Source organism: Pseudophryne corroboree, chromosome 2 (assembly GCF_028390025.1).
Source record: "Pseudophryne corroboree isolate aPseCor3 chromosome 2, aPseCor3.hap2, whole genome shotgun sequence".
Lineage (NCBI taxonomy): Eukaryota > Metazoa > Chordata > Amphibia > Anura > Myobatrachidae > Pseudophryne > Pseudophryne corroboree.
Window position 1 is genome coordinate 841,712,501 of NC_086445.1, and position 23,336 is coordinate 841,735,836.

At 46.8% G+C, this 23,336-nt stretch overlaps 1 protein-coding gene across 1 annotated transcript; it reads right to left on the reverse strand.

Moving 5' to 3' along the window:
- Positions 1 to 275: 275 nt before the first annotated feature.
- On the reverse strand, positions 276 to 1,676 carry LOC135020105 (paraneoplastic antigen Ma3 homolog). The gene has a single exon (XM_063953158.1). It carries the CDS (start codon positions 1,674 to 1,676, stop codon positions 276 to 278), a length of 1,401 nt encoding a protein of 466 aa, XP_063809228.1.
- Between the last annotated feature and the right edge of the window lie 21,660 nt (positions 1,677 to 23,336).

Here is a 23,336-nt window from a genome sequence, read left to right on the forward strand (position 1 = left end):
TCCTGGTTCAAACGTGATCTGAGTGGTGATATATCCCAGGTACGGATACTTCTGCTCACTTAGACCCCACACAGTAAGGCCACTAAGTGGATGAATAGGTATGTCTGATAAGTACTCACGATACCAAGATTCGAACACAATAGAGACCTGGGACCCGCTATCCATTAGAACAGTACAATCATGGCCATTTATCATCGCTTTAACCAGTGGTGTCTGGCCCATTATGCTATTTGGAATGGTGGATGACCACTGGGCACTCCCCATTGCTCGGACATTTATGATTGGGGAGCCTGTGCGGGGGTCACAGAGCTCCCAATGGGGTTTTCCAATGGTGCTGTTCTTCTCCTCACTGGTCCACTGTATTCCCCTCTCTGGGACCCATTACCTGGGCATTCAAATGATCTGTGTCCTGGCTGACCACAGCTGTAGCATATTATAGGATTCCGACCACCCCTGCCTCGACTTATCCCTCGCCCGGTTCCTAGGTTCCAATAAGGTAGGGGCTCAGCCTGGGTTTGCAGGGCTATCAACTGATCAATTTTTTTGTTCTGTTCTTCAATTAACTTCAAGAATCGGTCATCCATTGGTGGAGGAGTGACTGTTGGCATCACAACTTTGACTTTTTTTACATTTCTCTCCCGAGCTTCAATCTGAACCTCCTCCAGCTTAACTTCTTTTACCAGATCCGTCAAAGTAGGCGGCGTCCCAGTCGCCCGGGTACATCTAAGTCTCTGAGCCACAGGGTTAGTTGTCAATGCCCCTTTTAGCACCTGTTTCATCCTGCTTGCATCAACTGCACCCTTATCTATACCCCCTTTGTCTACAATCTTGTATAGTAATCTATCCACCCGGTATATAAAGTGGGTCAGTGTCTCTCCAGGCTCTTGATATGTACGGGTCAATCTAGCCATTAAATCACCCACGTCCTCTAAAGTTCCAAAGGAGAAATCGAGAGTCTCAATGTAATCTTTGAGAGTAGCATTCAACTTGCTCCTCCGGGTGGCCTGTACTACTCCCATGGCGGGCCCCCTTAGGCTTTCCACTATACGTTGTTTTTTGATATGCTCGGGGCACTGCCACTCCTCCGAATGCTGGACTGCTGCCTCCCTCATGGTGTCATAACCCTCCTCTCCTGCAGGTACAGGCATGATTCCGGAGAATATTCTTAACCGTCGATAGCCGCCTTCATAATGCCATCTTTCCAGTTGACTAACCATCTTATCTACTACGACGTCGACTCCTGTCCCGATAATTTCATTCTTATTCCCAGGGCATTCGGCTTCCCCGCTGGTCAAGTGTAAGCCGTCCCCTGGGGATGGGTGGGTGTCTCCGTGATCCTCTTCGGACGCAGCCTCTTCCTCCCCACTATCTCTCCCTTCGGGCCACACCAACTGTATCTTCCACCCGGGAAGCCCCTCAATAACGACCATACTTGGTAGGAGGGTCTGGTCCAATGAGTTCCTATTACTAACCAGTATGGCATACGTGTCGCCAGCTAGTCCTTTCCACCGTGCAACCACACAAGGTTGGCTAACTCCATACAGGTTTCCCAGTGCTTTTAGTACGAGGTCGTCACTGACTATAGACAGTGGTCCTCCCAATCCGAAACTACACAAGGGTTCCACTCCTTTCTCCCTACACCAACGGTACACGTCAGCCGGGGTTACTTCTTCCATGTTTCTCTGTTATGATGGCCAGAAGATCCTTGAGTAACTTCTCTGAACGATCTCAGCAGTGCCTCCAAATGTAGCCCTACCCCACCGGGCAGATCTTCTAGTTCCACAGGCGTGCCTCCACCCAAGCTAGAATACACTCTGGCTTGCTTGGGTAAGCCGTTCCAATTCAGGATATGGAGTGTAGATGGTTATAGGGAATGTCCAACTCAATGGTAATAGCGCTATATATTAACTTAGGTTACCCTGGTTAACTTTCCTCACCTGAATCCTCTAGTTAACGGGACTCGTCCTGTGTTCTTGTCTTTTCTTTAGGTTCCCTTCTAGGTCTCTCTCCCAAGACAGAAATCACAAACTACCCTTTGGTAAGTAAAATCGCTTTATATATATAAACTATTCAGTATATAGCGTTAGAGGTTACGGAGCATTTATAACACTACTTCTCCATATACAGCACCTATACATATATACTAAATTATAGTCACTATTACTCCAAATTACAATTTCTCTGCATGCATTACAAAAATGTAGTTAACCATGGCCATACTTATTAGGACCATGGACCCGGGATTTGGTAAACTACCCTCTGCGCAGAATAACCTGAAACCTAAGATTACCATATTTGTTATCGGAGTCAGTTAGTACAAATTGCCGCCTCAAGTATAGTTTAGTGTGTATAAAGCAAAGTGTAATTGAACTGATGGTGTCCGTACTCAGTGGAAATGATGATAAATGCTGAAACGAGTATTATTAGCTGGTAAATTCACCAGTGATTATGATAGATAACGGCTCAAGCTGGGCTGAGAAGTTTCTGAAATCTATCTCCTGAAGTAGTCTTTCGTGAGCTTCTCCTAGCTTGACCCTTCACCCTTTCTGGGCAATTAGACAATAGCGGGACCCCTGTAGACTTTTTATCTTTACTTTTACTAGAGGCTCATCACCGACTTTTTCTTTCGCGCCCCCATAGGCCTGCCTTAGTTTGACTTTGCAATGTGCTTACTTCAGAAGGGGTTGGTTACCGCCTTTCGCAGACACACCATCCAATCAGTGGAACCGACTGATTTGGTCCTTGTAGACCCTATTCCTTGGTCTCTTGTAGTAACAGAAGATCTCTGGCAGTATCTTGCTAGAACATCCGAGCACAGGGAGAAGGTGCTTAGAGGGGCATATAGAGCCGTGTTATACCTTCCCTCGCAAACACCGGTACCAGCACCACTATCACAGTAACTATAATGCCTTTAAAGTAGCAGCCTTTAGAGGAGTTGGCCCCTTCACTTAATAATCGGTGTTCTCCAATTATGTGACTCTCCCCCGATCACTGTCCCCAGCGCTGTCAAGAGTTAGTAAGGAAATGAAATTTAACCCTCCAAGTTCGTCAGAGGATGAGGACGCAGCCAAAAACCATTCAAGCCGTCACAATCACCTCTAATATATGCAACAGAGGGGAAAAGTACCGGACTCAGGCTTGTGGTATGATTCATGCGGGTTATACCAAGAGCTAGGGGCACTGTTTCTTCTGCCTCTCTAATAGGGACTTTTGATATTATCTATTTATATCCTTTACCTTCCAAAGGCAATTTGTTTGTAAAGCTGAGGGGGAAGGTGCATACTGTATAATGCTTCCGGTATAGGTAGGAATTATCCAATATTAACAACTTGGCTCCATCTGAAAGGGTTCCGTGAATTACAGGGGTAGTTTAATTGGCTCCCCCTCTCTCCCAAGCTGGATATATGTTGCTCCCCGCTGCCTACTATGTTATTTATTAGTCAGTATTTCCGATCAGCTGTACAGGGGAATTATCCCTACGAGGACAGTCAGGCTTACTACTCAGCTGTGTAGTAGGACGATCCTCTGATCCTTTCCAGGCCCGCCTCCGGTCCACCTGCGTCACTCTCCAATTCCGCCCCTCCGTCTACGGCCGCCTCCCCCTCGTCCCTCTGTCTCTAAGCAGCCGCTTGCCGGGTGTCTGCAGGGATGTTTCCGCTAGGGCTTCTAGCGGCACAGGGAAGTCGGCTTCCTTCTCTCTCCCTCACCGATCTCTGGTAAGGACAGTCCGCTCTCAGTCACCGCAATCTCCGTCCTCCTCCGCTGCTACTCACTCTCTCTTCCTCCGTCCTCGAGCTCCATCTCGTTGTTTCTCTGGCGCTCACCCCACGCGCTGCTCCTTTTTTTTTCTCTGGCTAGCAGTCTCGTGCCCTGGCTCCCGCAGCCGGCTTCTGGAATCTTCCACATGCCCACTACACACAAATGTGCTTAAAACATCCTGCAAGCTTGGGTCAATGTGGTTAATATTACATATATTACTATATACATGGCCCTTAGTCATACAATCATAGCAAATAGAATTTATTATACAACACTATATATTTAATACTTAAATAATTTATAACGCAACCTACAGGGTTACACTACCCTATTTGAAAACTAATATTTGAAATAGTCTGGGGAGAACTTAATTGAGTAGGTGTCTTAAAACAGTCCACAGGGGTATTAAAAATGGAAAACACCAGACTCAGAGATAAATAATATTATGACTACATAAAAGGACCTTTTTCATCAGTACTCAGATAATTTCCTTTTATTTCAGTTACTGTCTCCCACCGTGCTTTCCTCTTGGCTTACCCCCTCCTGCTGCTAGCTCCGTTAATGGGGCCTCCTCGCCCCCCGGCGCACCCCCCGTGTCCCCGCATGATACAGCTCTCCTTTTCACCTGGCTGCGGCCCGGGATGCCTCCCTGCTCTCTCCCCCTGCTCCGGCTGCCAGTCCCGGTCCCGCGATATCTCAGCCAGGTGTAGTGGCTTCAGCCGCAGCTGCCCCGCCCTCTGCACCTGCTCCTGGCCTCGCTGGACAGAGCGGGGAGAGGCGGGGGAGGCCGTCAGTGGGGCATAGACTGGTGAGGGGAACGCTATCCCCCGCTGTGGCGGGCGGGAGGGCTTAGCACTGATGTACTGCAGCTGGGAGCGCACACGCAGCACCTCACCTCATGGTGCGGGGGGCACAGTGTTCCCGCAGGACTGCGGGATTGTGGGGGTGTGGCAGAGGAGTGGGTGCAGTGAGTGGGCTTGCTGGGGCTCCGGCACACCTGGGAGCAGCTCCTCCCATGGCTCACGTGGCTCTGTGGATTTGTTGTCCTCACATGACGCTGCACCCACTGCCCCTGGCCGGGCGGGCAGGGGCCGTAGGGGGGCTGGGGCGATCGCAAGAGATCAGGCTGGTGCTGTGGCGGGTCCGTCTACTGCGGTTTTTGACCCCTCCCAGTTGTCCGCGGCCTTTTCTTCAATGGCTGCTGCCCTGGCTCCTTTCACGTCAGCCACATCGCCGAGCTTGGACGGGCCCATCCATGGGGGGCGGGATTCTAGGGATGCTGCGGGGGGTACTACTCCCAGGGTCTCCTGTTTGTGGGGGACAGGTAGGGGCCCGAGGTTGGCTGTGTCCCCTTCAGTTGGTGGTCCAACGGTGAGTGCTCGGTCTCCGCTGGCCCTGGCAGATGTGTCTGTGCCTGCCGTCTCCGGGGCTCCAGGGTCAGATTTGCATCATTTTTCACGTCAGCGGGAGTGACTCTGAATCCTGGGCGGGTCTGCCGGAAGCATCAGGTGAGGGGACCGTGGAGTCAGTCCTGGTTCTGTCGCGTGCTTCTTCCGCCTCTCGTTCCAGCTCCTCTTCCTCGTCTTCTCTCGATTCTTCTATTAGCAGCACTGCATGAGCCCACAAGCGGGCTGCTAAATATGTGAAAAGGGAAGCTGGCAAGCGCACCCACCACTCTAAGCGCAAGAGGGCGGATGAGCTTTACTGCAGGGAAAGAAAATGGCGTAACCTGCCTGGGGTCGTCTATTGCGACTACATGGCAGTGTTGCGAGGGTTGCGCGAGAACTGCCGGAAAAAGATTCAGATGGGCGATTTTGTTGACATGTTCACGTTGACTGACAAGACTAAGAAGGAGTTTAAAGCCGCCAAGGCGAAAGGGGGTGTTGGCATGGAGGAATTGAAGTCATATGGTGCTTGGTTAGCTGGGTTTTGCGTATTCGCAGCTTGTTATTTGGAGTATTGTCCTGGTGAACATATCAACATAATCCGGTACATACACTTGATTTATGACATGCATCGCAAGTATCCGGGTGCCGCCTGGAGAGTGTATGATGACCAGTTTAGGCGCAAACAGGATTGTTTGAGGATTGTGGATTTCGGATGTAAGGATGTCAAGGTGTGGATGGAGGTTTCCAGGGTGCAGCTGGGGGAGGGGGCCGGCCCGCGGCCCCCGCGGACCCTGCTCCAGTTGCCTCTGGGGTGTCCCGGACCTTCGAGGATGCTCCACAGGCACGGCGGTTCAGGGCACCTAGTCGGGCGCAAGGGCAGGGAATGGCTAAGGGCAAATGCTTTGCCGTTAATAGTTCCATGTGTCCTGTTGGGCAACGGTGTCATTTTCGACACATCTGCTTGCGTTGTGGCGGTGCCCACCCAGCCTCCAGCTGTTTTCGGTGGGGGTGCGCTCTGCCCCGAGAGTGGATAATCCCGTTCCTGCCAGACCTCCCCCCACGGCTGCACCTTGGTAGGGCTCCTACCCCTATTCGGCTGGAGGCTATGGGTAAGTGGTTGTCCTGGTATGTGGACCAAGATGTTTCTATTTTTCTTTTTTATGGTTTCAGTTTTGGTTTTTGGTTGCCCGTCCAAGGGGAGGTGCGTGTCGGCTCGTATTAGAACCTGCACTCGGCCCGTTCCCTTCCCGACGTCCTGCGTGGCAAGGTGGATTAGGAGATCCAGCTTGGTCGCATGGCGGGTCCTTTTTCTCAGCCCCCATGAGAGGACTTGATTATTTCTCCGGTGGGTGTTGTTCTGAAGAAGGCCTCTGGTAAGTTTCGGCTCATTCAACATCTTTCTTACTCGTCGGGGCGCTCTGTCAAAAGATGCCATTCCCTACGATTATTGCTCGGTGGGCTATCACTCATTTGAGGATGCTCTCGATATGGTTCGGTCACACGGGCCTGGGGCTCTAATGGCTAAGATTGATGTTGAGTTGGCTTTTCAGCTTCTCCTGCTGCACCTCGACTCTTTTCGATTTATGGGCTTCCGCATTGGGGACGAATATTTCATTGACAAGTGCTTGCCAATGAGATGTTCTGTTTCATGTGCCTTTTTTGAGAAGTTCAGTTCCTTTTTGCATTGGTGTGTGGAGTTTTCGTCAGGTGGTCAGGGCCTCGCTCATTACTTGGACGACTTCCTGTGCATTGGCCCGGCGGGTTCTGGTCGTTGCTCCGAGCTCCTTTTTAGTTTACGAGCGTTGTTTTATCATTTTGGCATTCCTATCGCATCGGAGAAGACAGAGGGCCCCGTTTCCTGTTTGTCTTTTTTGGGGATCCAAATTGACACTGTGGCGGGCTATTGCAGCCTCCCTGGGGATAAGGTGGAAAAGTTGCAGGAGTTCATTCTACTGTGTGTTTCGGCGCGTAAGGTTAGTCTTCGGCAGGCCCAATCGCTTTTGGGCCTGTTGAATTTTGCCTGCAGATTCATCCTGTGGGCAGTATTTTTTGCCATAAATTGGAACGAGCCACCGCGGGTGTCACCAGGTCGCATCACTTGATTAGGTTGTCATCCGAGATAAAGCGAGACCTAGCCGTTTGGGCTTAGTTTCTGGACAACTTTAATGGTGTTCGGATCTGGTTGGCTCCCGTGGTCGATAATTCTAGTTTGCAGTTGTTTACGGATGCAGCGGGTTCTGTTGGTTTTGGCTGTTTTCTGGCGGGTTCTTGGTGCGCCGCTTCATGGACCCGGGTCTGGTTCGAGAGAGGTCTTACTAGGGATCTTTTGCTGTTGGAGCTCTTTCCCATCATGGTCGCTATGGAAGTTTGGGGTGGGCAATTGCGCAATCGCAGCATCCTGTTCAGGTGTGATAACCTGGGCGTGGTGCATGCGATCAATAACCAGCAGGCCAAATCCTTGCTGGTATTGCAAATTTTGGCCCAGTTGACACTGCAATGCTTACATTTCAATGTGCTTTTGGGCGTGGATAACGGTGTGGCTGATGCCTTATCCCGGGGCCAATGGGGTACGTTCCATGCGCTTGCGCCTCTTGCTGACATTGTTGGGGTTCTTTGCCCCCCTTATGTTTGGCAGGTTATCGAGCCGGATTGGAGGGGCTAGCGGAGTGCTCCATCGCCCCGTCTACCCTTCGGGCATATCGCCAGGCTTGGACCGAGTGGGAAGCTTTCTCCGGTGGCTGGGGGCTCTCAGGTAAGAGCGGGCATCGTCGGATGCTTTCTTTTATTTGGCATCTATATGTCTCTGGGAGATCCAGAGCGGTGGCCTCCCGTTAACTCACCGGCATCTCCTTTTTTGCAAAGATTTAGGGTGCGCCCGATTTCACTAAGAGTTTTTTGATTGCGAAAGCCATGAAAGGTTGGTGCGGGTAGTTAGTGTTCCCCCGTATAGCAGGCGTCCCATTGATGCGTCGCTTCTCCCCGCAGTGCTGGGCGTGGTTGAGGACATGGCCGATTTTGCCTTTGAGTCCTTACTATTTCGTTTGTCTTTTTCCATGGCTTACCACCCTGGACCCAGTTATATACTCCCACTACACACCCCTGTTACACACCCTGATTTGTAAACTTGCAGAGACTGCCCAAAGACACTCCTCCGCCACGCCTTTTTAATATTGTTTAGTTGCAGGGTTGTTTTTAGGTGCAAGTCTGCTGAATAATTTATATGCTGTGATTTTTACTCTATTCCGTATGTAAATATAGTGGTGGACATGTGCCGTGCGAATTTTGCGCGTGCGCAGTGTATTGGTTATCGGAAATTGTAAATGCATTTGTATACGCGTTCAACCTTGAATTAGGCCCATGATTCAGAATACAGCTGTAGAATTGCATTTACATACTTATCCTAATGCATTATGCTTATGCCTTATGTGTGACTTTTAGAATCAAGCCCCTAGCATGTATATATGAGTAGTAGTGAGAGTGGGATTGCTTTATTTTAGGATTAGTAAAGTTTGCTTACAGGGACACCACTGCAAGGGGTTATAGTACAATTATTTCTTGGCTTATGTCAGAGGTTCTCAACACCAAACCTCAAGTACCCTTAACAGGTCATGTTTTCTGGATTTTTTTTATTTTGCATAGATGAGTTACTCTATTATGGCAGCAATTATCACACCTGTTTCTACAAGCAGAAATCCTTGAAACACATAGATTTTTTTCATTTTGGGGCAGGATGCCCTAACAAAGTGGAATTCATTCTGCCACAGATAGGAGCTAATTCAGGTTGGATCGCAGTGTGCGATCCAACCGGAATTTTTGCTGAAAAGATGCGGGCGCAGCGCCATCCTGTGCATGTGCCTGCATTTTATGCGGGGGGTCTGCAGAAAATGCGATTACCTCTGCCTGTCAATCGGGCAGAGGTGGTCGCGGGGCGGGGGTGGGGATGGGGGGGTGGGCAACGCTCCATTTCCAGGGAGAAGACAGAGCATTTCCGGGGCAGGGCAACCCGAACGGTGGGCGATGCAGTGTGAACGGGGGCGCATTGGGGGTGTGGTCGCGGCCGCTGCGTGATTTCACACACAGCCGCCGCGAGAGGTAAATTGGTGCCGGAACTCCTGCAGCCGCAGCTAAGCTGCACCGGCAGGTGTCATCTTTAGTTTCTGCTGACAAGCAGAAATTGCGCAGAGAACGCAATTTCTGCTTGTCGAAGGGGGGAGGTGCCGGTCAGTATGCTGGGCAGCCCCCAGCATGCAAGCAAAAGCATAGCAAATTCTGCTGATTGTCAGAATTTGTTATCCTTACTGAATTAGCCCCATAGGGGGTCATTCCGAGTTGACCCTAGCTGTGCTAAATTTAGCACAGCTACGATCGTAAACTCAGACTTGCGGGGGATGCTCAGCAGAGGGCTAGTCTGCCCCGCATGTCAGTGCCGGCACCCCTGCACAAATACAAAAGCATCGCACAGAGGGGATGCCTTTGTATCTGTGGATTAACTCCCGGCCAGCGCAGCTCCTGCGGCTGGCCGGGAGTTGTGTGTCGCTGCCAAGCCCCCCCCCCAATGGTCCGGCCATGCCTGCGTTGGCCGGACCGCGCCTACTAAACGGTGGCTAACGCCGCTGTTCAGCCCCTCCTGCCCAGCGACCGCCTCTGTTTCAGAGGCGATCACTGGGCACCGACGACTGCCATGCGCCGGCGCACTGCGGCACCGGCATATGCGCAGTTCCGACCCGATCGTTGCGCTGCGACAAACTGCAGCGAGCAATCGGGTCGGAATGACCACCATAGTCTCCACATCGCAATGATACTAATCGCATATGCACTAACATATGCGATTAGTACTGCAAAGGACAGCTCTTGCATGTGCAGAGTGATGCGGCAGCTGCGAGGCATGCTGGGAAAGTAGCCCATAGGCTACTATAAGGTAACGCTGGCAAAAGGATGCGGGACTTATTGCATATGTAAATGAAGTAAAAATCACAAAAACTAGGTTTTTACTGTATTTTTTTTTTGTAGTTGTAGTCCTATTTATCATTGTATTTCTCTATGTATATGTTGTGTTGTATTTATATAATTAATCAAAATAACACTTTTAATGATCTGTTCTCACTTTGGAGCTGATTTAGAAGTGAGATGCTTTACTTCTGTGCATGCATCCAAGATGAAATGTACATTCATCCTAATGGTTAACGCTGGGAATGCAGATCAGAAATGCATGGAGATCCATTCCTCGGTGGTGACAGAGGCTGGTCATCATCAGTGGGCATGCTGGTTGTGTCCTTCTACTGACAGACAGTCTGAGAAACATACTGTAGGGTTGCACAGAAGTCTGACAGTGTGACTGATGTCCTACTGATGGTGCGACTTTGTGTACATAGCTGTGGATTACAGCCTCAGCTGGCGGGCTCCTCAATTGGATGCCCATCGGCTGTCGCGTTAGCATAGCTTTGCAATAGCAGCTGCAACAATTTCACAGCTTCTAGTGGTTAGCGTCCACCTCTGAATCAGACCCCGTGTACATTTTGTATATACTGTAAATCAGGGCTGGTCAAACCGGTCCTTGAGATCTTCCAACAGTTCAGTCAGTTAGGAATGAATGCAGCACATCTTAATTAGGAATGACTACACCTGTGCACCAGCTAGGTGGTCTGGAAAATGTGACCTGTTGGTAGATCTCGAGGACTGGTTTGGCTAGCTCTGCTGTATATCATACTTGAATGAGAAAACCAGGTATCTGTCCTTAATAAATATTGCGGTGTGTTATTTATCATTCTCTCTGATACATCACCTTGTACATTCAATCCTAATTATTATTTTTTCTATTTATATATTATACAGTGACATCATTTAATATTCTTAAAATAAATGTGGATTGAGGTTAAGGTCTTTTCTGTGGACTATCCTGAAATATTTTGTATAAATTATTGAACGTGCTTCTGAGACCACCTGAATCCAATTACAATTTTACTTTCTGCTGCGTGCTAACAACACTTCACCCACCCAATGAAGTCAGCCAACTATTGCTTAATATCAACATCATCCCACTGCACAAGTATCATATAAATGCAAGATCAAAAGGGATTTTTTCTCCTTTCATATACTGTAGTATTCCTTTGAGGTAAGTGGTATTTAAATCATGGTAAAGTTATATTGTCATGCTGACTCTACAGAAGTAAATCACTTTATATATATATAGTGTGATTCAAAAGTCGCAGTACACCCTTTTGTTTCAAAAACTGTGCAGGAAATGGGAAAACTGAATACTACAGTAGTGAGGTATGGGTGAGGTTGGCTATCTTTTAGGCAGGGACGGGTTGGGTCCTCTGTCCAGCCCTGGCATACGTGTGCGCATGAGAAAAGGGACATGTAAAGGATGGGCAGACACTAAAAATGGGGGCATGTCACGAGTCAGGGGGTGTTGACTCGCGGCACGCCCCCATCTTGCTAAGCAATGGGGCACGTCGCGCAGCGGAGGCGGCAGCAGTGGACAAACCAGAGAGCCGGGAGCTGCGCTCTCTGTTGACCGGATCGGCCCATCAGCCCATCGGCCTTTCTGGCATGTGCCAGAAGTGCCAGATGGCCAGTCCGGCCCTGCTTTTAGGGTATGTACCGACCATAGGGGCCATCTTGAAATTGGCCATCTTGAATCTAAGTCAATTTTCAAATGGAAAAAGGGTTGTGTAACATGTCAAACAACATCAGAATTTGCTGAAAAGTATATTGCTGCAAACAGATTTGAAATAGCATTTATAACCATAATAGTAATTATTAGAGATGTGCACCGGAAATTTTTCGGGTTTTGTGTTTTGGTTTTGGATTCGGTTCCGCGGCCGTGTTTTGGATTCAGACGCATTTTGGCAAAACCTCCCTGAAAATTTTTTGTCGGATTCGGGTGTGTTTTGGATTCGGGTGTTTTTTTTACAAAAAACCCTCAAAAACAGCTTAAATCATAGAATTTGGGGGTCATTTTGATCCCATGGTATTATTAACCTCAATAACCATAATTTCCACTCATTTCCAGTCTATTCTGAACATCTCATACCTCACAATATTATTTTTAGTCCTAAAATTTGCACCAAGGTCGCTGGATGGCTAAGCTAAGCTACCAAAGTGGCCGACACAAACACCTGGCCCATCTAGGAGTGGCACTGCAGTGTCAGACAGGATGGCAGATTTAAAAAATAGTCCCCAAACAGCACATGATGCAAATAAAAAATAGAGGTGCAATGAGGTAGCTGTGTGACTAAGATAAGCGACACAAGTGGCCAACACAAACACCTGGCCCATCTAGGAGTGGCACTGCAGTGTCAGACAGGATGGCAGATTTAAAAAATAGTCCCCAAACAGCACATGATGCAAAGAAAAAAAATAGGTGCAATGAGGTAGCTGTGTGACTAAGCTAAGTGACCCAAGTAGGCGACACAAACACCTGGCCCATCTAGGAGTGGCACTGCAGTGTCAGACAGGATGGCAGATTTAAAAAATAGTCCCCAAACAGCACATGATGCAAAGAAAAAAAGAGGTGCAATGAGGTAGCTGTGTGACTAAGCTAAGCGACCCAAGTGGCCGACACAAACACCTGGCCCATCTAGGAGTGGCACTGCAGTGTCAGACAGGATGGCAGATTTAAAAAATAGTCCCCAAACAGCACATGATGCAAAGAAAAAAATAGGTGCAATGAGGTAGCTGTGTGACTAAGCTAAGTGACCCAAGTAGGCGACACAAACACCTGGCCCATCTAGGAGTGGCACTGCAGTGTCAGACAGGATGGCAGATTTAAAAAATAGTCCCCAAACAGCACATGATGCAAAGAAAAAAAGAGGTGCAATGAGGTAGCTGTGTGACTAAGCTAAGCGACCCAAGTGGCCGACACAAACACCTGGCCCATCTAGGAGTGGCACTGCAGTGTCAGACAGGATGGCAGATTTAAAAAATAGTCCCCAAACAGCACATGATGCAAAGAAAAAAAGAGGTGCAATGAGGTAGCTGTGTGACTAAGCTAAGCGACACAAGTGGCCGACACAAACACCTGGCCCATCTAGGAGTGGCACTGCAGTTTTCTAGCGAGAGGATGAGTGCTTCCATCCTCATGTGAATCTGAACCACTAGCCATGAACATAGGCCAGGGCCTCAGCCATTCCTTGCCACTCCGTGTCGTAAATGGCATATTGGCTAGTATACGCTTCTCATCAGACGCTTGTAATTTTGATTTTTGGGTCATTTTACTGAACTTTTGTAGTATACTTGACGACACAGAGGTAGAGCAGTGGACTACTGTACCATACTGCTATATATAAACTGGTGGTCAGCAAAATTCTGCACTGTCCTCCTACTATATACTGTGCACAACTAAAATGCAGCATAGGTATGGATGCATAGTGTAATTGACGACACAGAGGTAGAGCAGTGGACTACTGTACCGTACTGCTATATATATACTGGTGGTCACAGCAACATTCTGCACTGTCCTCTCCTACTATATACTGCGCACAACTAAAATGCAGCACAGGTATGGATGCATAGTATACTTGACAACACAGAGGTAGAGCAGTGGACTACTGTACCGTACTGCTATATATATATACTGGTGGTCACAGCAACATTCTGCACTGTCCCCTCCTACTATATACTGCGCACAACTAAAATGCAGCACGGGTATGGATGCATAGTATACTTGATGACACAGAGGTAGAGCAGTGGACTGCTGTACCGTACTGCTATATATATACTGGTGGTCACAGCAACATTCTGCACTGTCCCCTCCTACTATATACTGTGCACAACTAAAATGCAGCACAGGTACGGATGCATAGTATACTTGATGACACAGAGGTAGAGCAGTGGACTACTGTACCGTACTGCTATATATATATACTGGTGGTCACAGCAACATTCTGCACTGTCCCCTCCTACTATATACTGCGCACAACTAAAATGCAGCACAGGTATGGATGCATAGTATACTTGACGACACAGATGTAGAGCAGTGGACTACTGTACCGTAGTGCTATATATATATACTGGTGGTCAGCAAAATTCTGCACTGTCCTCCTACTATATATACTGCGCACAACTAAAATGCAGCACAGGTATGGATGCATAGTATACTTGACGACACAGAGGTAGAGCAGTGGACTACTGTACCGTACTGCTATACTGGTGGTCAGCAAAATTCTGCACTGTTCTCCTACTATATACTACAATGCAGCACAGATATGGAGCGTTTTTCAGACAGAGAACGTAGATATTTTCAGCACACTGAGCACAGATATTTGCAAGCACACTGAGCACAGATATTTGCAGCACACTGAGCACAGATATTTGCAGCACACTGAACACAGAAATTGAGAGTACGCTGCACGTCCTCTCGCTATCATCTCCAATGCACGAGTGAAAATGGTGGCGACGCGCGGCTCCTTATATAGAATATGAATCTCGCGAGAATCCGACAGTGGGAGGATGACGTTCGGGCGCGCTCGGGTTAACCGAGCAAGGCGGGAAGATCTGAGGCTGCCTCGGAACTGTGTAAAATAGGTGAAGTTTGGGTGGGTTCGGATCTCGAGGAACCGAACCCGCTCATCACTAGTAATTATGGTTCAAATGTTACAACACTTTTTTGTTGCAGGTAACTGAAGATGGCTTTGATAAAAAAGGAGAGATTTGAGGTCATTTTGATGTCTGGAGAACATATTTCCATGTCATAGCTGCAGATTTTAACAACTGATAAACAGAAAGACCTCCAATTTCACATACAGTAGCTGGATCTTGAATGGATGCCATCGACGGACAAGAAGGATTCGTGCGATCGATGACTGGCTGATTCCACATTCTGCTGACAAACATTGTGTGCTGCATTGTGGGCTCTTCACAAAGGATGCCAAAACCATTGTTGAGGTTGTTTCATCAGTAGCACTTTTTGGACGACCACTCCGTGACTTGTCAGCCACAGTCACAGTTTCTCTGAATTTGGAAATTAGCCATCTGACAGTGTTATTCGAAATTGGACGTCTTTCTGGGTGCCGGTTGTTAAAATCTGCAGCTATGACATGGAAACTTTGTTGTCCAGACATCAATTCTCTACTCTTTTATCAAAGCCTTCTTCAGTTACTTACAACAAAAAAAGTGTTGTAACGTTTGAACCATAACGGTATTTCTTATCTGTTTGCAGCAATAAACTTTTCAGCAAATTCTGATGTTGCTTGACATGTTTCACGACCCCCTTTCTATTTGAAAAAACTGACTTAGATTCAAGATGACCGATTTCAAGATGGCGCCCATGTTCATACCCTAAAACAGGCCTGGCCAAACTGTGGCTCTCCAGCTGTTGTAAAACTACAAGTCCCATCATGTTTTTCCACAGTGAATGAATATATATTATATATATATATATATATATATATATATAGCAAACAGAAGGAAGCAGCACTCAGAGTCTTCTTAACCGTGCAAATGAAGCAATCAAGCTTTAATGTGTCATCAATGTTTCGGGGTTTCCCCCTTCATCAGGATAACTCACATACAACATGAAATCAAATAAATACATTACCATTACCAATCAGGATATTCAGAAACTCCCGCCAGCGTCCCGGGACTCCACCACCACACCCCCATCACGGCATCTGCCGAAAACGGAAGTGACGCGGCCTGCCCCAGTCAGCGCCGGGAGATCACCATGGGAACGTGGCACCGCTCTCAGCACAAGACATAACCAACGTAACCAAGACTACCCGCAGTGTAAATAAATACACTGACAGGCGCTGGCAAACAGTGTAGTGACTATGACAGGCACTGCCAAACAGTGTAATGACTATGATATAGGTAGTGCATGGCCCAGTAAAACAAATATGGGTGCAACATCTTCAATGAAAGCGGCAAAACCTCCCCAAGTACAAAATACAATTGCAAATAAAACACCTATAAAAATATACAATACCTCACATAAATACAGTGCAGACATAATTAAAAGCACATACTGGCAATATAAATCATCAACATTGGCTGAGTGTATAGCATATGGCTGAATGTTTGACAATAACTTTCTCATCAGGCAATAGATATATCCTAGATCAATAACGTACATTTAACCAGAGAGAATATGCTTTTAATCTACAAATAATATCCCCAGGAGTACATCCTGCTAACTACATCTCTACACGACTAAGAGACTATGGGGTATATGCAATTGCGGTCAAATTGCCGCAAATGTCGAAAAACGGGGAATTTTCGACACAAAAAAAATATTCGAAAATGCAATACAGTACTTTTCGACGAAAAAACGGACTTTTCAGATTCGACTTTTTAAGATTCGACAGTTGTCAAATTCGACATGTCTGCAATGGTAAAAATACGGCTTTTCGACAAAAGTATATTCAATTAAAGAATGTCGATTCGACAACAGTGCTTTTCGACAGTAATTTCGTAAATTTCATTCCGCCTCACTTTGCTGGTGGAATCTAATAAAATTTAAAAAAAACATGTTTTTTTTGTGTTTTCTGTTGTTGCTAATAGCATATCTATTTATATTAGAAGGGATTATGTACTTGGTTTGTATATTAGGAGACACAACTATTATTTATACATTTTTTAAAATAATTTTTTTTTTAACTGACTAAAATAGAGAGAGCATGGTTTTCAGTGGGAAGGGGTGGGAATGGGTTCAAATCCAGAAGAAAAAAATGCGTGGGGTCCCCCCTCCTACGCATAACCAGCCTCGGGCTCTTTGAGCCGGTCCTGGTTGTAAAAATACGGGAAAAAAATTGACAGGGGATCCCCCCTATTTTTAGAACCAGCACCGGGCTCTGCGTCCGGTTCTGGTGCAAAAAATACGGGGGACAAAAGACGTAGGGGTCCCCCATTTTTTTAACACCAGCACCGGGCTCCACTAGTCAGAGAGATAATGCCACAGCCGGGGGACACTTTTATATCGGTCCCTGCGGCCCTGGCATTAAATCACTAACTAGTCACCCCTGGCCGGGGTACCCTGGAGGAGTGGGGACCCCTTAAATCAAGGGGTCCCCCCCTCCAGCCACCCAAGGGCCAGGGGTGAAGCCCAAGGCTGTCCCCCCCATCCAAGGGCTGCGGATGGGGGGCTGATAGCCTTGTGTAAAATAAATGAATATTGTTTTTTTGCAGAAGAACTACAAGTCCCAGCAAGCCTCCCCTGCAAGCTGGTACTTGGAGAACCACAATTACCAGCATGCGGGGGTAAAACGGGCCCGCTGGTACCTGTAGTTCTTCTGCAAAAAAATACCCAAATAAAAACAGGACACGCACACCGTGAAAGTAAAACTTTATTACATACATGCCGACACACACATACTTACCTATGTTCACACGCCGACCTCTGTCCACTTCCCCAAGTAGAATCCGGGGTACCTGAAAATAAAATTATACTCACCTAAATACAGTGTGTCCTGTTCTTTTTTTGTAATCCACGTACTTGGCAAAAAAACAAACCACATACCCGATCCATGCACTAAAAGGGGTCCCATGTTTAAGCCTGGAGGCTTATCATATCTTTTGCAAAACATATGTAACGAAGAGCTCTAAATTTCCTATTATTACATAGTATATAGTTCTTCTTACTAACAGCCAGCAGAGTGCGTGGGAAAAATCCCTTTTGTATTTCTTGTCTAGAGTAACCCCCTCCCGCAGCACCTGGGGATTGTTACCAGCTTGATTAGAGCAGTTTTCCACTATTTATTGCAGTTCAGAGAGGCATAGATGGAGCCAGCATTAGGAGGGCATGCTGGGTCCTGTGGTGCCATTTGGAGGATACAGGGGTGCCTCCAGGTAAACTAGCTCTCAATCTGGATATGTTCTGTATGTGCCATTATCATGTGGCCATACATTAAGCAATTGTATGACCCATAGTGGATGTTATTATTATTATGCTGTGTATGGGTTTGGGGAGTGGTACCCCCCGGGTCTGGTGGGGCTGGGCCACCTTGGGGTAGCATGCCATATTATTTATTTAGCACTTATGTAACACTCCTATTTTTTCACTAATATTACTCTTTTGAGTATTTTATTAACACCCTTATTTTTGTAGCACTTTCTAACCCATAGCTTCTGCTTCTTTCTTAACACATATTAACACTTTAGTATTTCAATGGTGTGCTGCCCTGGGGTGGTCGGGCCTGAGCAGACTTTGTGGGGTCCAAGCCCTGGACCTATGCTTAGATAGGGACCTCCAGTAATAGAGCAGCCGTGAAGTGGCCTGGAGGCTTATCATATCTTTTGCAAAACATATGTAACGAAGAGCTCTAAATTTCCTATTATTACATAGTATATAGTTCTTCTTACTAACAGCCAGCAGAGTGCGTGGGAAAAATCCCTTTTGTATTTCTTGTCTAGAGTAACCCCTCCCGCAGCACCTGGGGATTGTTACCAGCTTGATTAGAGCAGTTTTCCACTATTTATTGCAGTTCAGAGAGGCATAGATGGAGCCAGCATTAGGAGGGCATGCTGGGTCCTGTGGTGCCATTTGGAGGGTACAGGGGTGCCTCCAGGTAAACTAGCTCTCAATCTGGATATGTTCTGTATGTGCCATTATCATGTGGCCATACATTAAGCAATTGTATGACCCATAGTGGATGTTATTATTATTATGCTGTGTATGGGTTTGGGGAGTGGAACCCCCCGGGTCTGGTGGGGCTGGGCCACCTTGGGGTAGCATGCCATATTATTTATTTAGCACTTATGTAACACTCCTATTTTTTCACTAATATTACTCTTTTGAGTATTTTATTAACACCCTTATTTTTGTAGCACTTTCTAACCCATAGCTTCTGCTTCTTTCTTAACACATATTAACACTTTAGTATTTCAATGGTGTGCTGCCCTGGGGTGGTCGGGCCTGAGCCGACTTTGTGGGGTCCAAGCCCTGGACCTATGCTTAGATAGGGACCTCCAGTAATAGAGCAGCCGTGAAGTGGCCTGGAGGCTTATCATATCTTTTGCAAAACATATGTAACGAAGAGCTCTAAATTTCCTATTATTACATAGTATATAGTTCTTCTTACTAACAGCCAGCAGAGTGCGTGGGAAAAATCCCTTTTGTATTTCTTGTCTAGAGTAACCCCCTCCCGCAGCACCTGGGGATTGTTACCAGCTTGATTAGAGCAGTTTTCCACTATTTATTGCAGTTCAGAGAGGCATAGATGGAGCCAGCATTAGGAGGGCATGCTGGGTCCTGTGGTGCCATTTGGAGGATACAGGGGTGCCTCCAGGTAAACTAGCTCTCAATCTGGATATGTTCTGTATGTGCCATTATCATGTGGCCATACATTAAGCAATTGTATGACCCATAGTGGATGTTATTATTATTATGCTGTGTATGGGTTTGGGGAGTGGTACCCCCCGGGTCTGGTGGGGCTGGGCCACCTTGGGGTAGCATGCCATATTATTTATTTAGCACTTATGTAACACTCCTATTTTTTCACTAATATTACTCTTTTGAGTATTTTATTAACACCCTTATTTTTGTAGCACTTTCTAACCCATAGCTTCTGCTTCTTTCTTAACACATATTAACACTTTAGTATTTCAATGGTGTGCTGCCCTGGGGTGGTCGGGCCTGAGCCGACTTTGTGGGGTCCAAGCCCTGGACCTATGCTTAGATAGGGACCTCCAGTAATAGAGCAGCCGTGAAGTGGCCTGGAGGCTTATCATATCTTTTGCAAAACATATGTAACGAAGAGCTCTAAATTTCCTATTATTACATAGTATATAGTTCTTCTTACTAACAGCCAGCAGAGTGCGTGGGAAAAATCCCTTTTGTATTTCTTGTCTAGAGTAACCCCCTCCCGCAGCACCTGGGGATTGTTACCAGCTTGATTAGAGCAGTTTTCCACTATTTATTGCAGTTCAGAGAGGCATAGATGGAGCCAGCATTAGGAGGGCATGCTGGGTCCTGTGGTGCCATTTGGAGGATACAGGGGTGCCTCCAGGTAAACTAGCTCTCAATCTGGATATGTTCTGTATGTGCCATTATCATGTGGCCATACATTAAGCAATTGTATGACCCATAGTGGATGTTATTATTATTATGCTGTGTATGGGTTTGGGGAGTGGTACCCCCCGGGTCTGGTGGGGCTGGGCCACCTTGGGGTAGCATGCCATATTATTTATTTAGCACTTATGTAACACTCCTATTTTTTCACTAATATTACTCTTTTGAGTATTTTATTAACACCCTTATTTTTGTAGCACTTTCTAACCCATAGCTTCTGCTTCTTTCTTAACACATATTAACACTTTAGTATTTCAATGGTGTGCTGCCCTGGGGTGGTCGGGCCTGAGCCGACTTTGTGGGGTCCAAGCCCTGGACCTATGCTTAGATAGGGACCTCCAGTAATAGAGCAGCCGTGAAGTGGCCTGGAGGCTTATCATATCTTTTGCAAAACATATGTAACGAAGAGCTCTAAATTTCCTATTATTACATAGTATATAGTTCTTCTTACTAACAGCCAGCAGAGTGCGTGGGAAAAGTCCCTTTTGTATTTCTTGTCTAGAGTAACCCCCTCCCGCAGCACCTGGGGATTGTTACCAGCTTGATTAGAGCAGTTTTCCACTATTTATTGCAGTTCAGAGAGGCATAGATGGAGCCAGCATTAGGAGGGCATGCTGGGTCCTGTGGTGCCATTTGGAGGATACAGGGGTGCCTCCAGGTTAACTAGCTCTCAATCTGGATATGTTCTGTATGTGCCATTATCATGTGGCCATACATTAAGCAATTGTATGACCCATAGTGGATGTTATTATTATTATACTGTGTATGGGTTTGGGGAGTGGTACCCCCCGGGTCTGGTGGGGCTGGGCCACCTTGGGGTAGCATGCCATATTATTTATTTAGCACTTATGTAACACTCCTATTTTTTCACTAATATTACTCTTTTGAGTATTTTATTAACACCCTTATTTTTGTAGCACTTTCTAACCCATAGCTTCTGCTTCTTTCTTAACACATATTAACACTTTAGTATTTCAATGGTGTGCTGCCCTGGGGTGGTCGGGCCTGAGCCGACTTTGTGGGGTCCAAGCCCTGGACCTATGCTTAGATAGGAACCTCCAGTAATAGAGCAGCCGTGAAGTGGCCTGGAGGCTTATCATATCTTTTGCAAAACATATGTAACGAAGAGCTCTAAATTTCCTATTATTACATAGTATATAGGCCCTCATTCCGAGTTGTTCGCTCGGTATTTTTCATCGCATCGCAGTGAAAATCCGCTTAGTACGCATGCGCAATGTTCGCACTGCGACTGCGCCAAGTAACTTTACTATGAAGAAAGTAATTTACTCACGGCTTTTTCTTCGCTCCGGCGATCGTAATGTGATTGACAGGAAATGGGTGTTACTGGGCGGAAACACGGCGTTTCAGGGGCGTGTGGCTGAAAACGCTACCGTTTCCGGAAAAAACGCAGGAGTGGCCGGGGAAACGGTGGGAGTGCCTGGGCGAACGCTGGGTGTGTTTGTGACGTCAACCAGGAACGACAAGCACTGAAATGATCGCACAGGCAGAGTAAGTCTGGAGCTACTCAGAAACTGCTAAGTAGTTAGTAATCGCAATATTGCGAATACATCGGTCGCAATTTTAAGAAGCTAAGATTCACTCCCAGTAGGCGGCGGCTTAGCGTGTGTAACTCTGCTAAATTCGCCTTGCGACCGATCAACTCGGAATGAGGGCCATAGTTCTTCTTACTAACAGCCAGCAGAGTGCGTGGGAAAAATCCTTTTTGTATTTCTTGTCTAGAGTAACCCCCTCCCGCAGCACCTGGGGATTGTTACCAGCTTGATTAGAGCAGTTTTCCACTATTTATTGCAGCTCTGTGTCACTTCAAGTATCCATATCTGTGCTGCATTGTTGTGAACAGACTATAGTAGTACAGTGCAGCATTTTGGTCACCACCAGTATATAGTTGTACAGTACAGTAGGCCATTGCGGTATCTTGCAGCTCTGTGTCACTTCAAGTATCCATATCTGTGCTGCATTGTTGTGAGCAGTATATAGTAGTACAGTGCAGCATTTTGGTGACCACCAGTTTATATAGCAGTACAGTACAGTAGGCCATTGCTGTATCTTGCAGCTCTGTGTCACTTCAAGTATCCATATCTGTGCTGCATTGTTGTGAGCAGTATATATTAGTACAGTGCAGCATTTTGGTGACCACCAGTATATAGTAGTACAGTACAGTAGGCCATTGCTGTATCTTGCAGCTCCGTGTCACTTCAAGTATCCATATCTGTGCTGCATTTTTGTGAGCAGAATATAGTAGTGCAATGCAGCATTTTGGTGACCACCAGTATAAAGTAGTAAAGTACAGTAGGCCATTGCTGTATCTTGCAGCTCTGTGTTACTTCAAGTATCCATATCTGTGCTGCATTGTTGTGAGCAGAATATAGTAGTACAGTAGGCCATTGCTATTGATATAATAATATTACTGGCATATAATTCCACACATTAAAAAATGGAGAACAAGAATGTGGAGGGTAAAATAGGGAAAGATCAAGCTCAACTTCCACCTAGTGCTGAAGCTGCTGACACTAGTCATGGCAGAGACGATGAAATGCCATCAACATCGTCTGCCAAGGCCAATGCCCAATGTCATAGTAGAGAGCGTGTAAAATCCAAAAAGCAAAAGTTCAGTAAAATGATGACCCAAAAATCTAAATTAAAATCGTCTGAGGAGAAGCGTAAACTTGCCAATATGCCATTTACGACACAGAGTGGCAAGGAACGGCTGAGGCCCTGGCCTATGTTCATGCCTAGTGGTTCAGCTTCACATGGGGATGGAAGCACTCATCCTCCCGCTAGAAAAATGAAAAGAGTTAAGCTGGCAAGAGCACAGCAAAGAACTGTGCATTCTTCTAAATCACAAATCCCCAAGGAGAGTCCAATTGTGTCGGTTGCGATGCCTGACCTTCCCAACACTGGACGGGAAGAGGTGGCTCCTTCCACCATTTGCACGCCCCCTGCAAGTGCTGGAAGGAGCACCCACAGTACAGTTCCTGATGTTCAAATTGAAGATGTCACTGTTGAAGTACACCAGGACGAGGATATGGGTGTTGCTGGTGCTGAGGAGGAAATTGACAAGGAGGAATCTGATGGAGAGGTGGTTTGTTTAAGTCAGGCACCCGGGGAGACACCTGTTGTCCGTGGGATGAATAAGGCCATTGACATGCCTGGTCAAAATA

Bases quoted from the DNA above. Each gene is read 5' to 3' on its own strand.
- LOC135020105 (XM_063953158.1), bottom strand. From the start codon at position 1,676: ATGGAAGAAGTAACCCCGGCTGACGTGTACCGTTGGTGTAGGGAGAAA.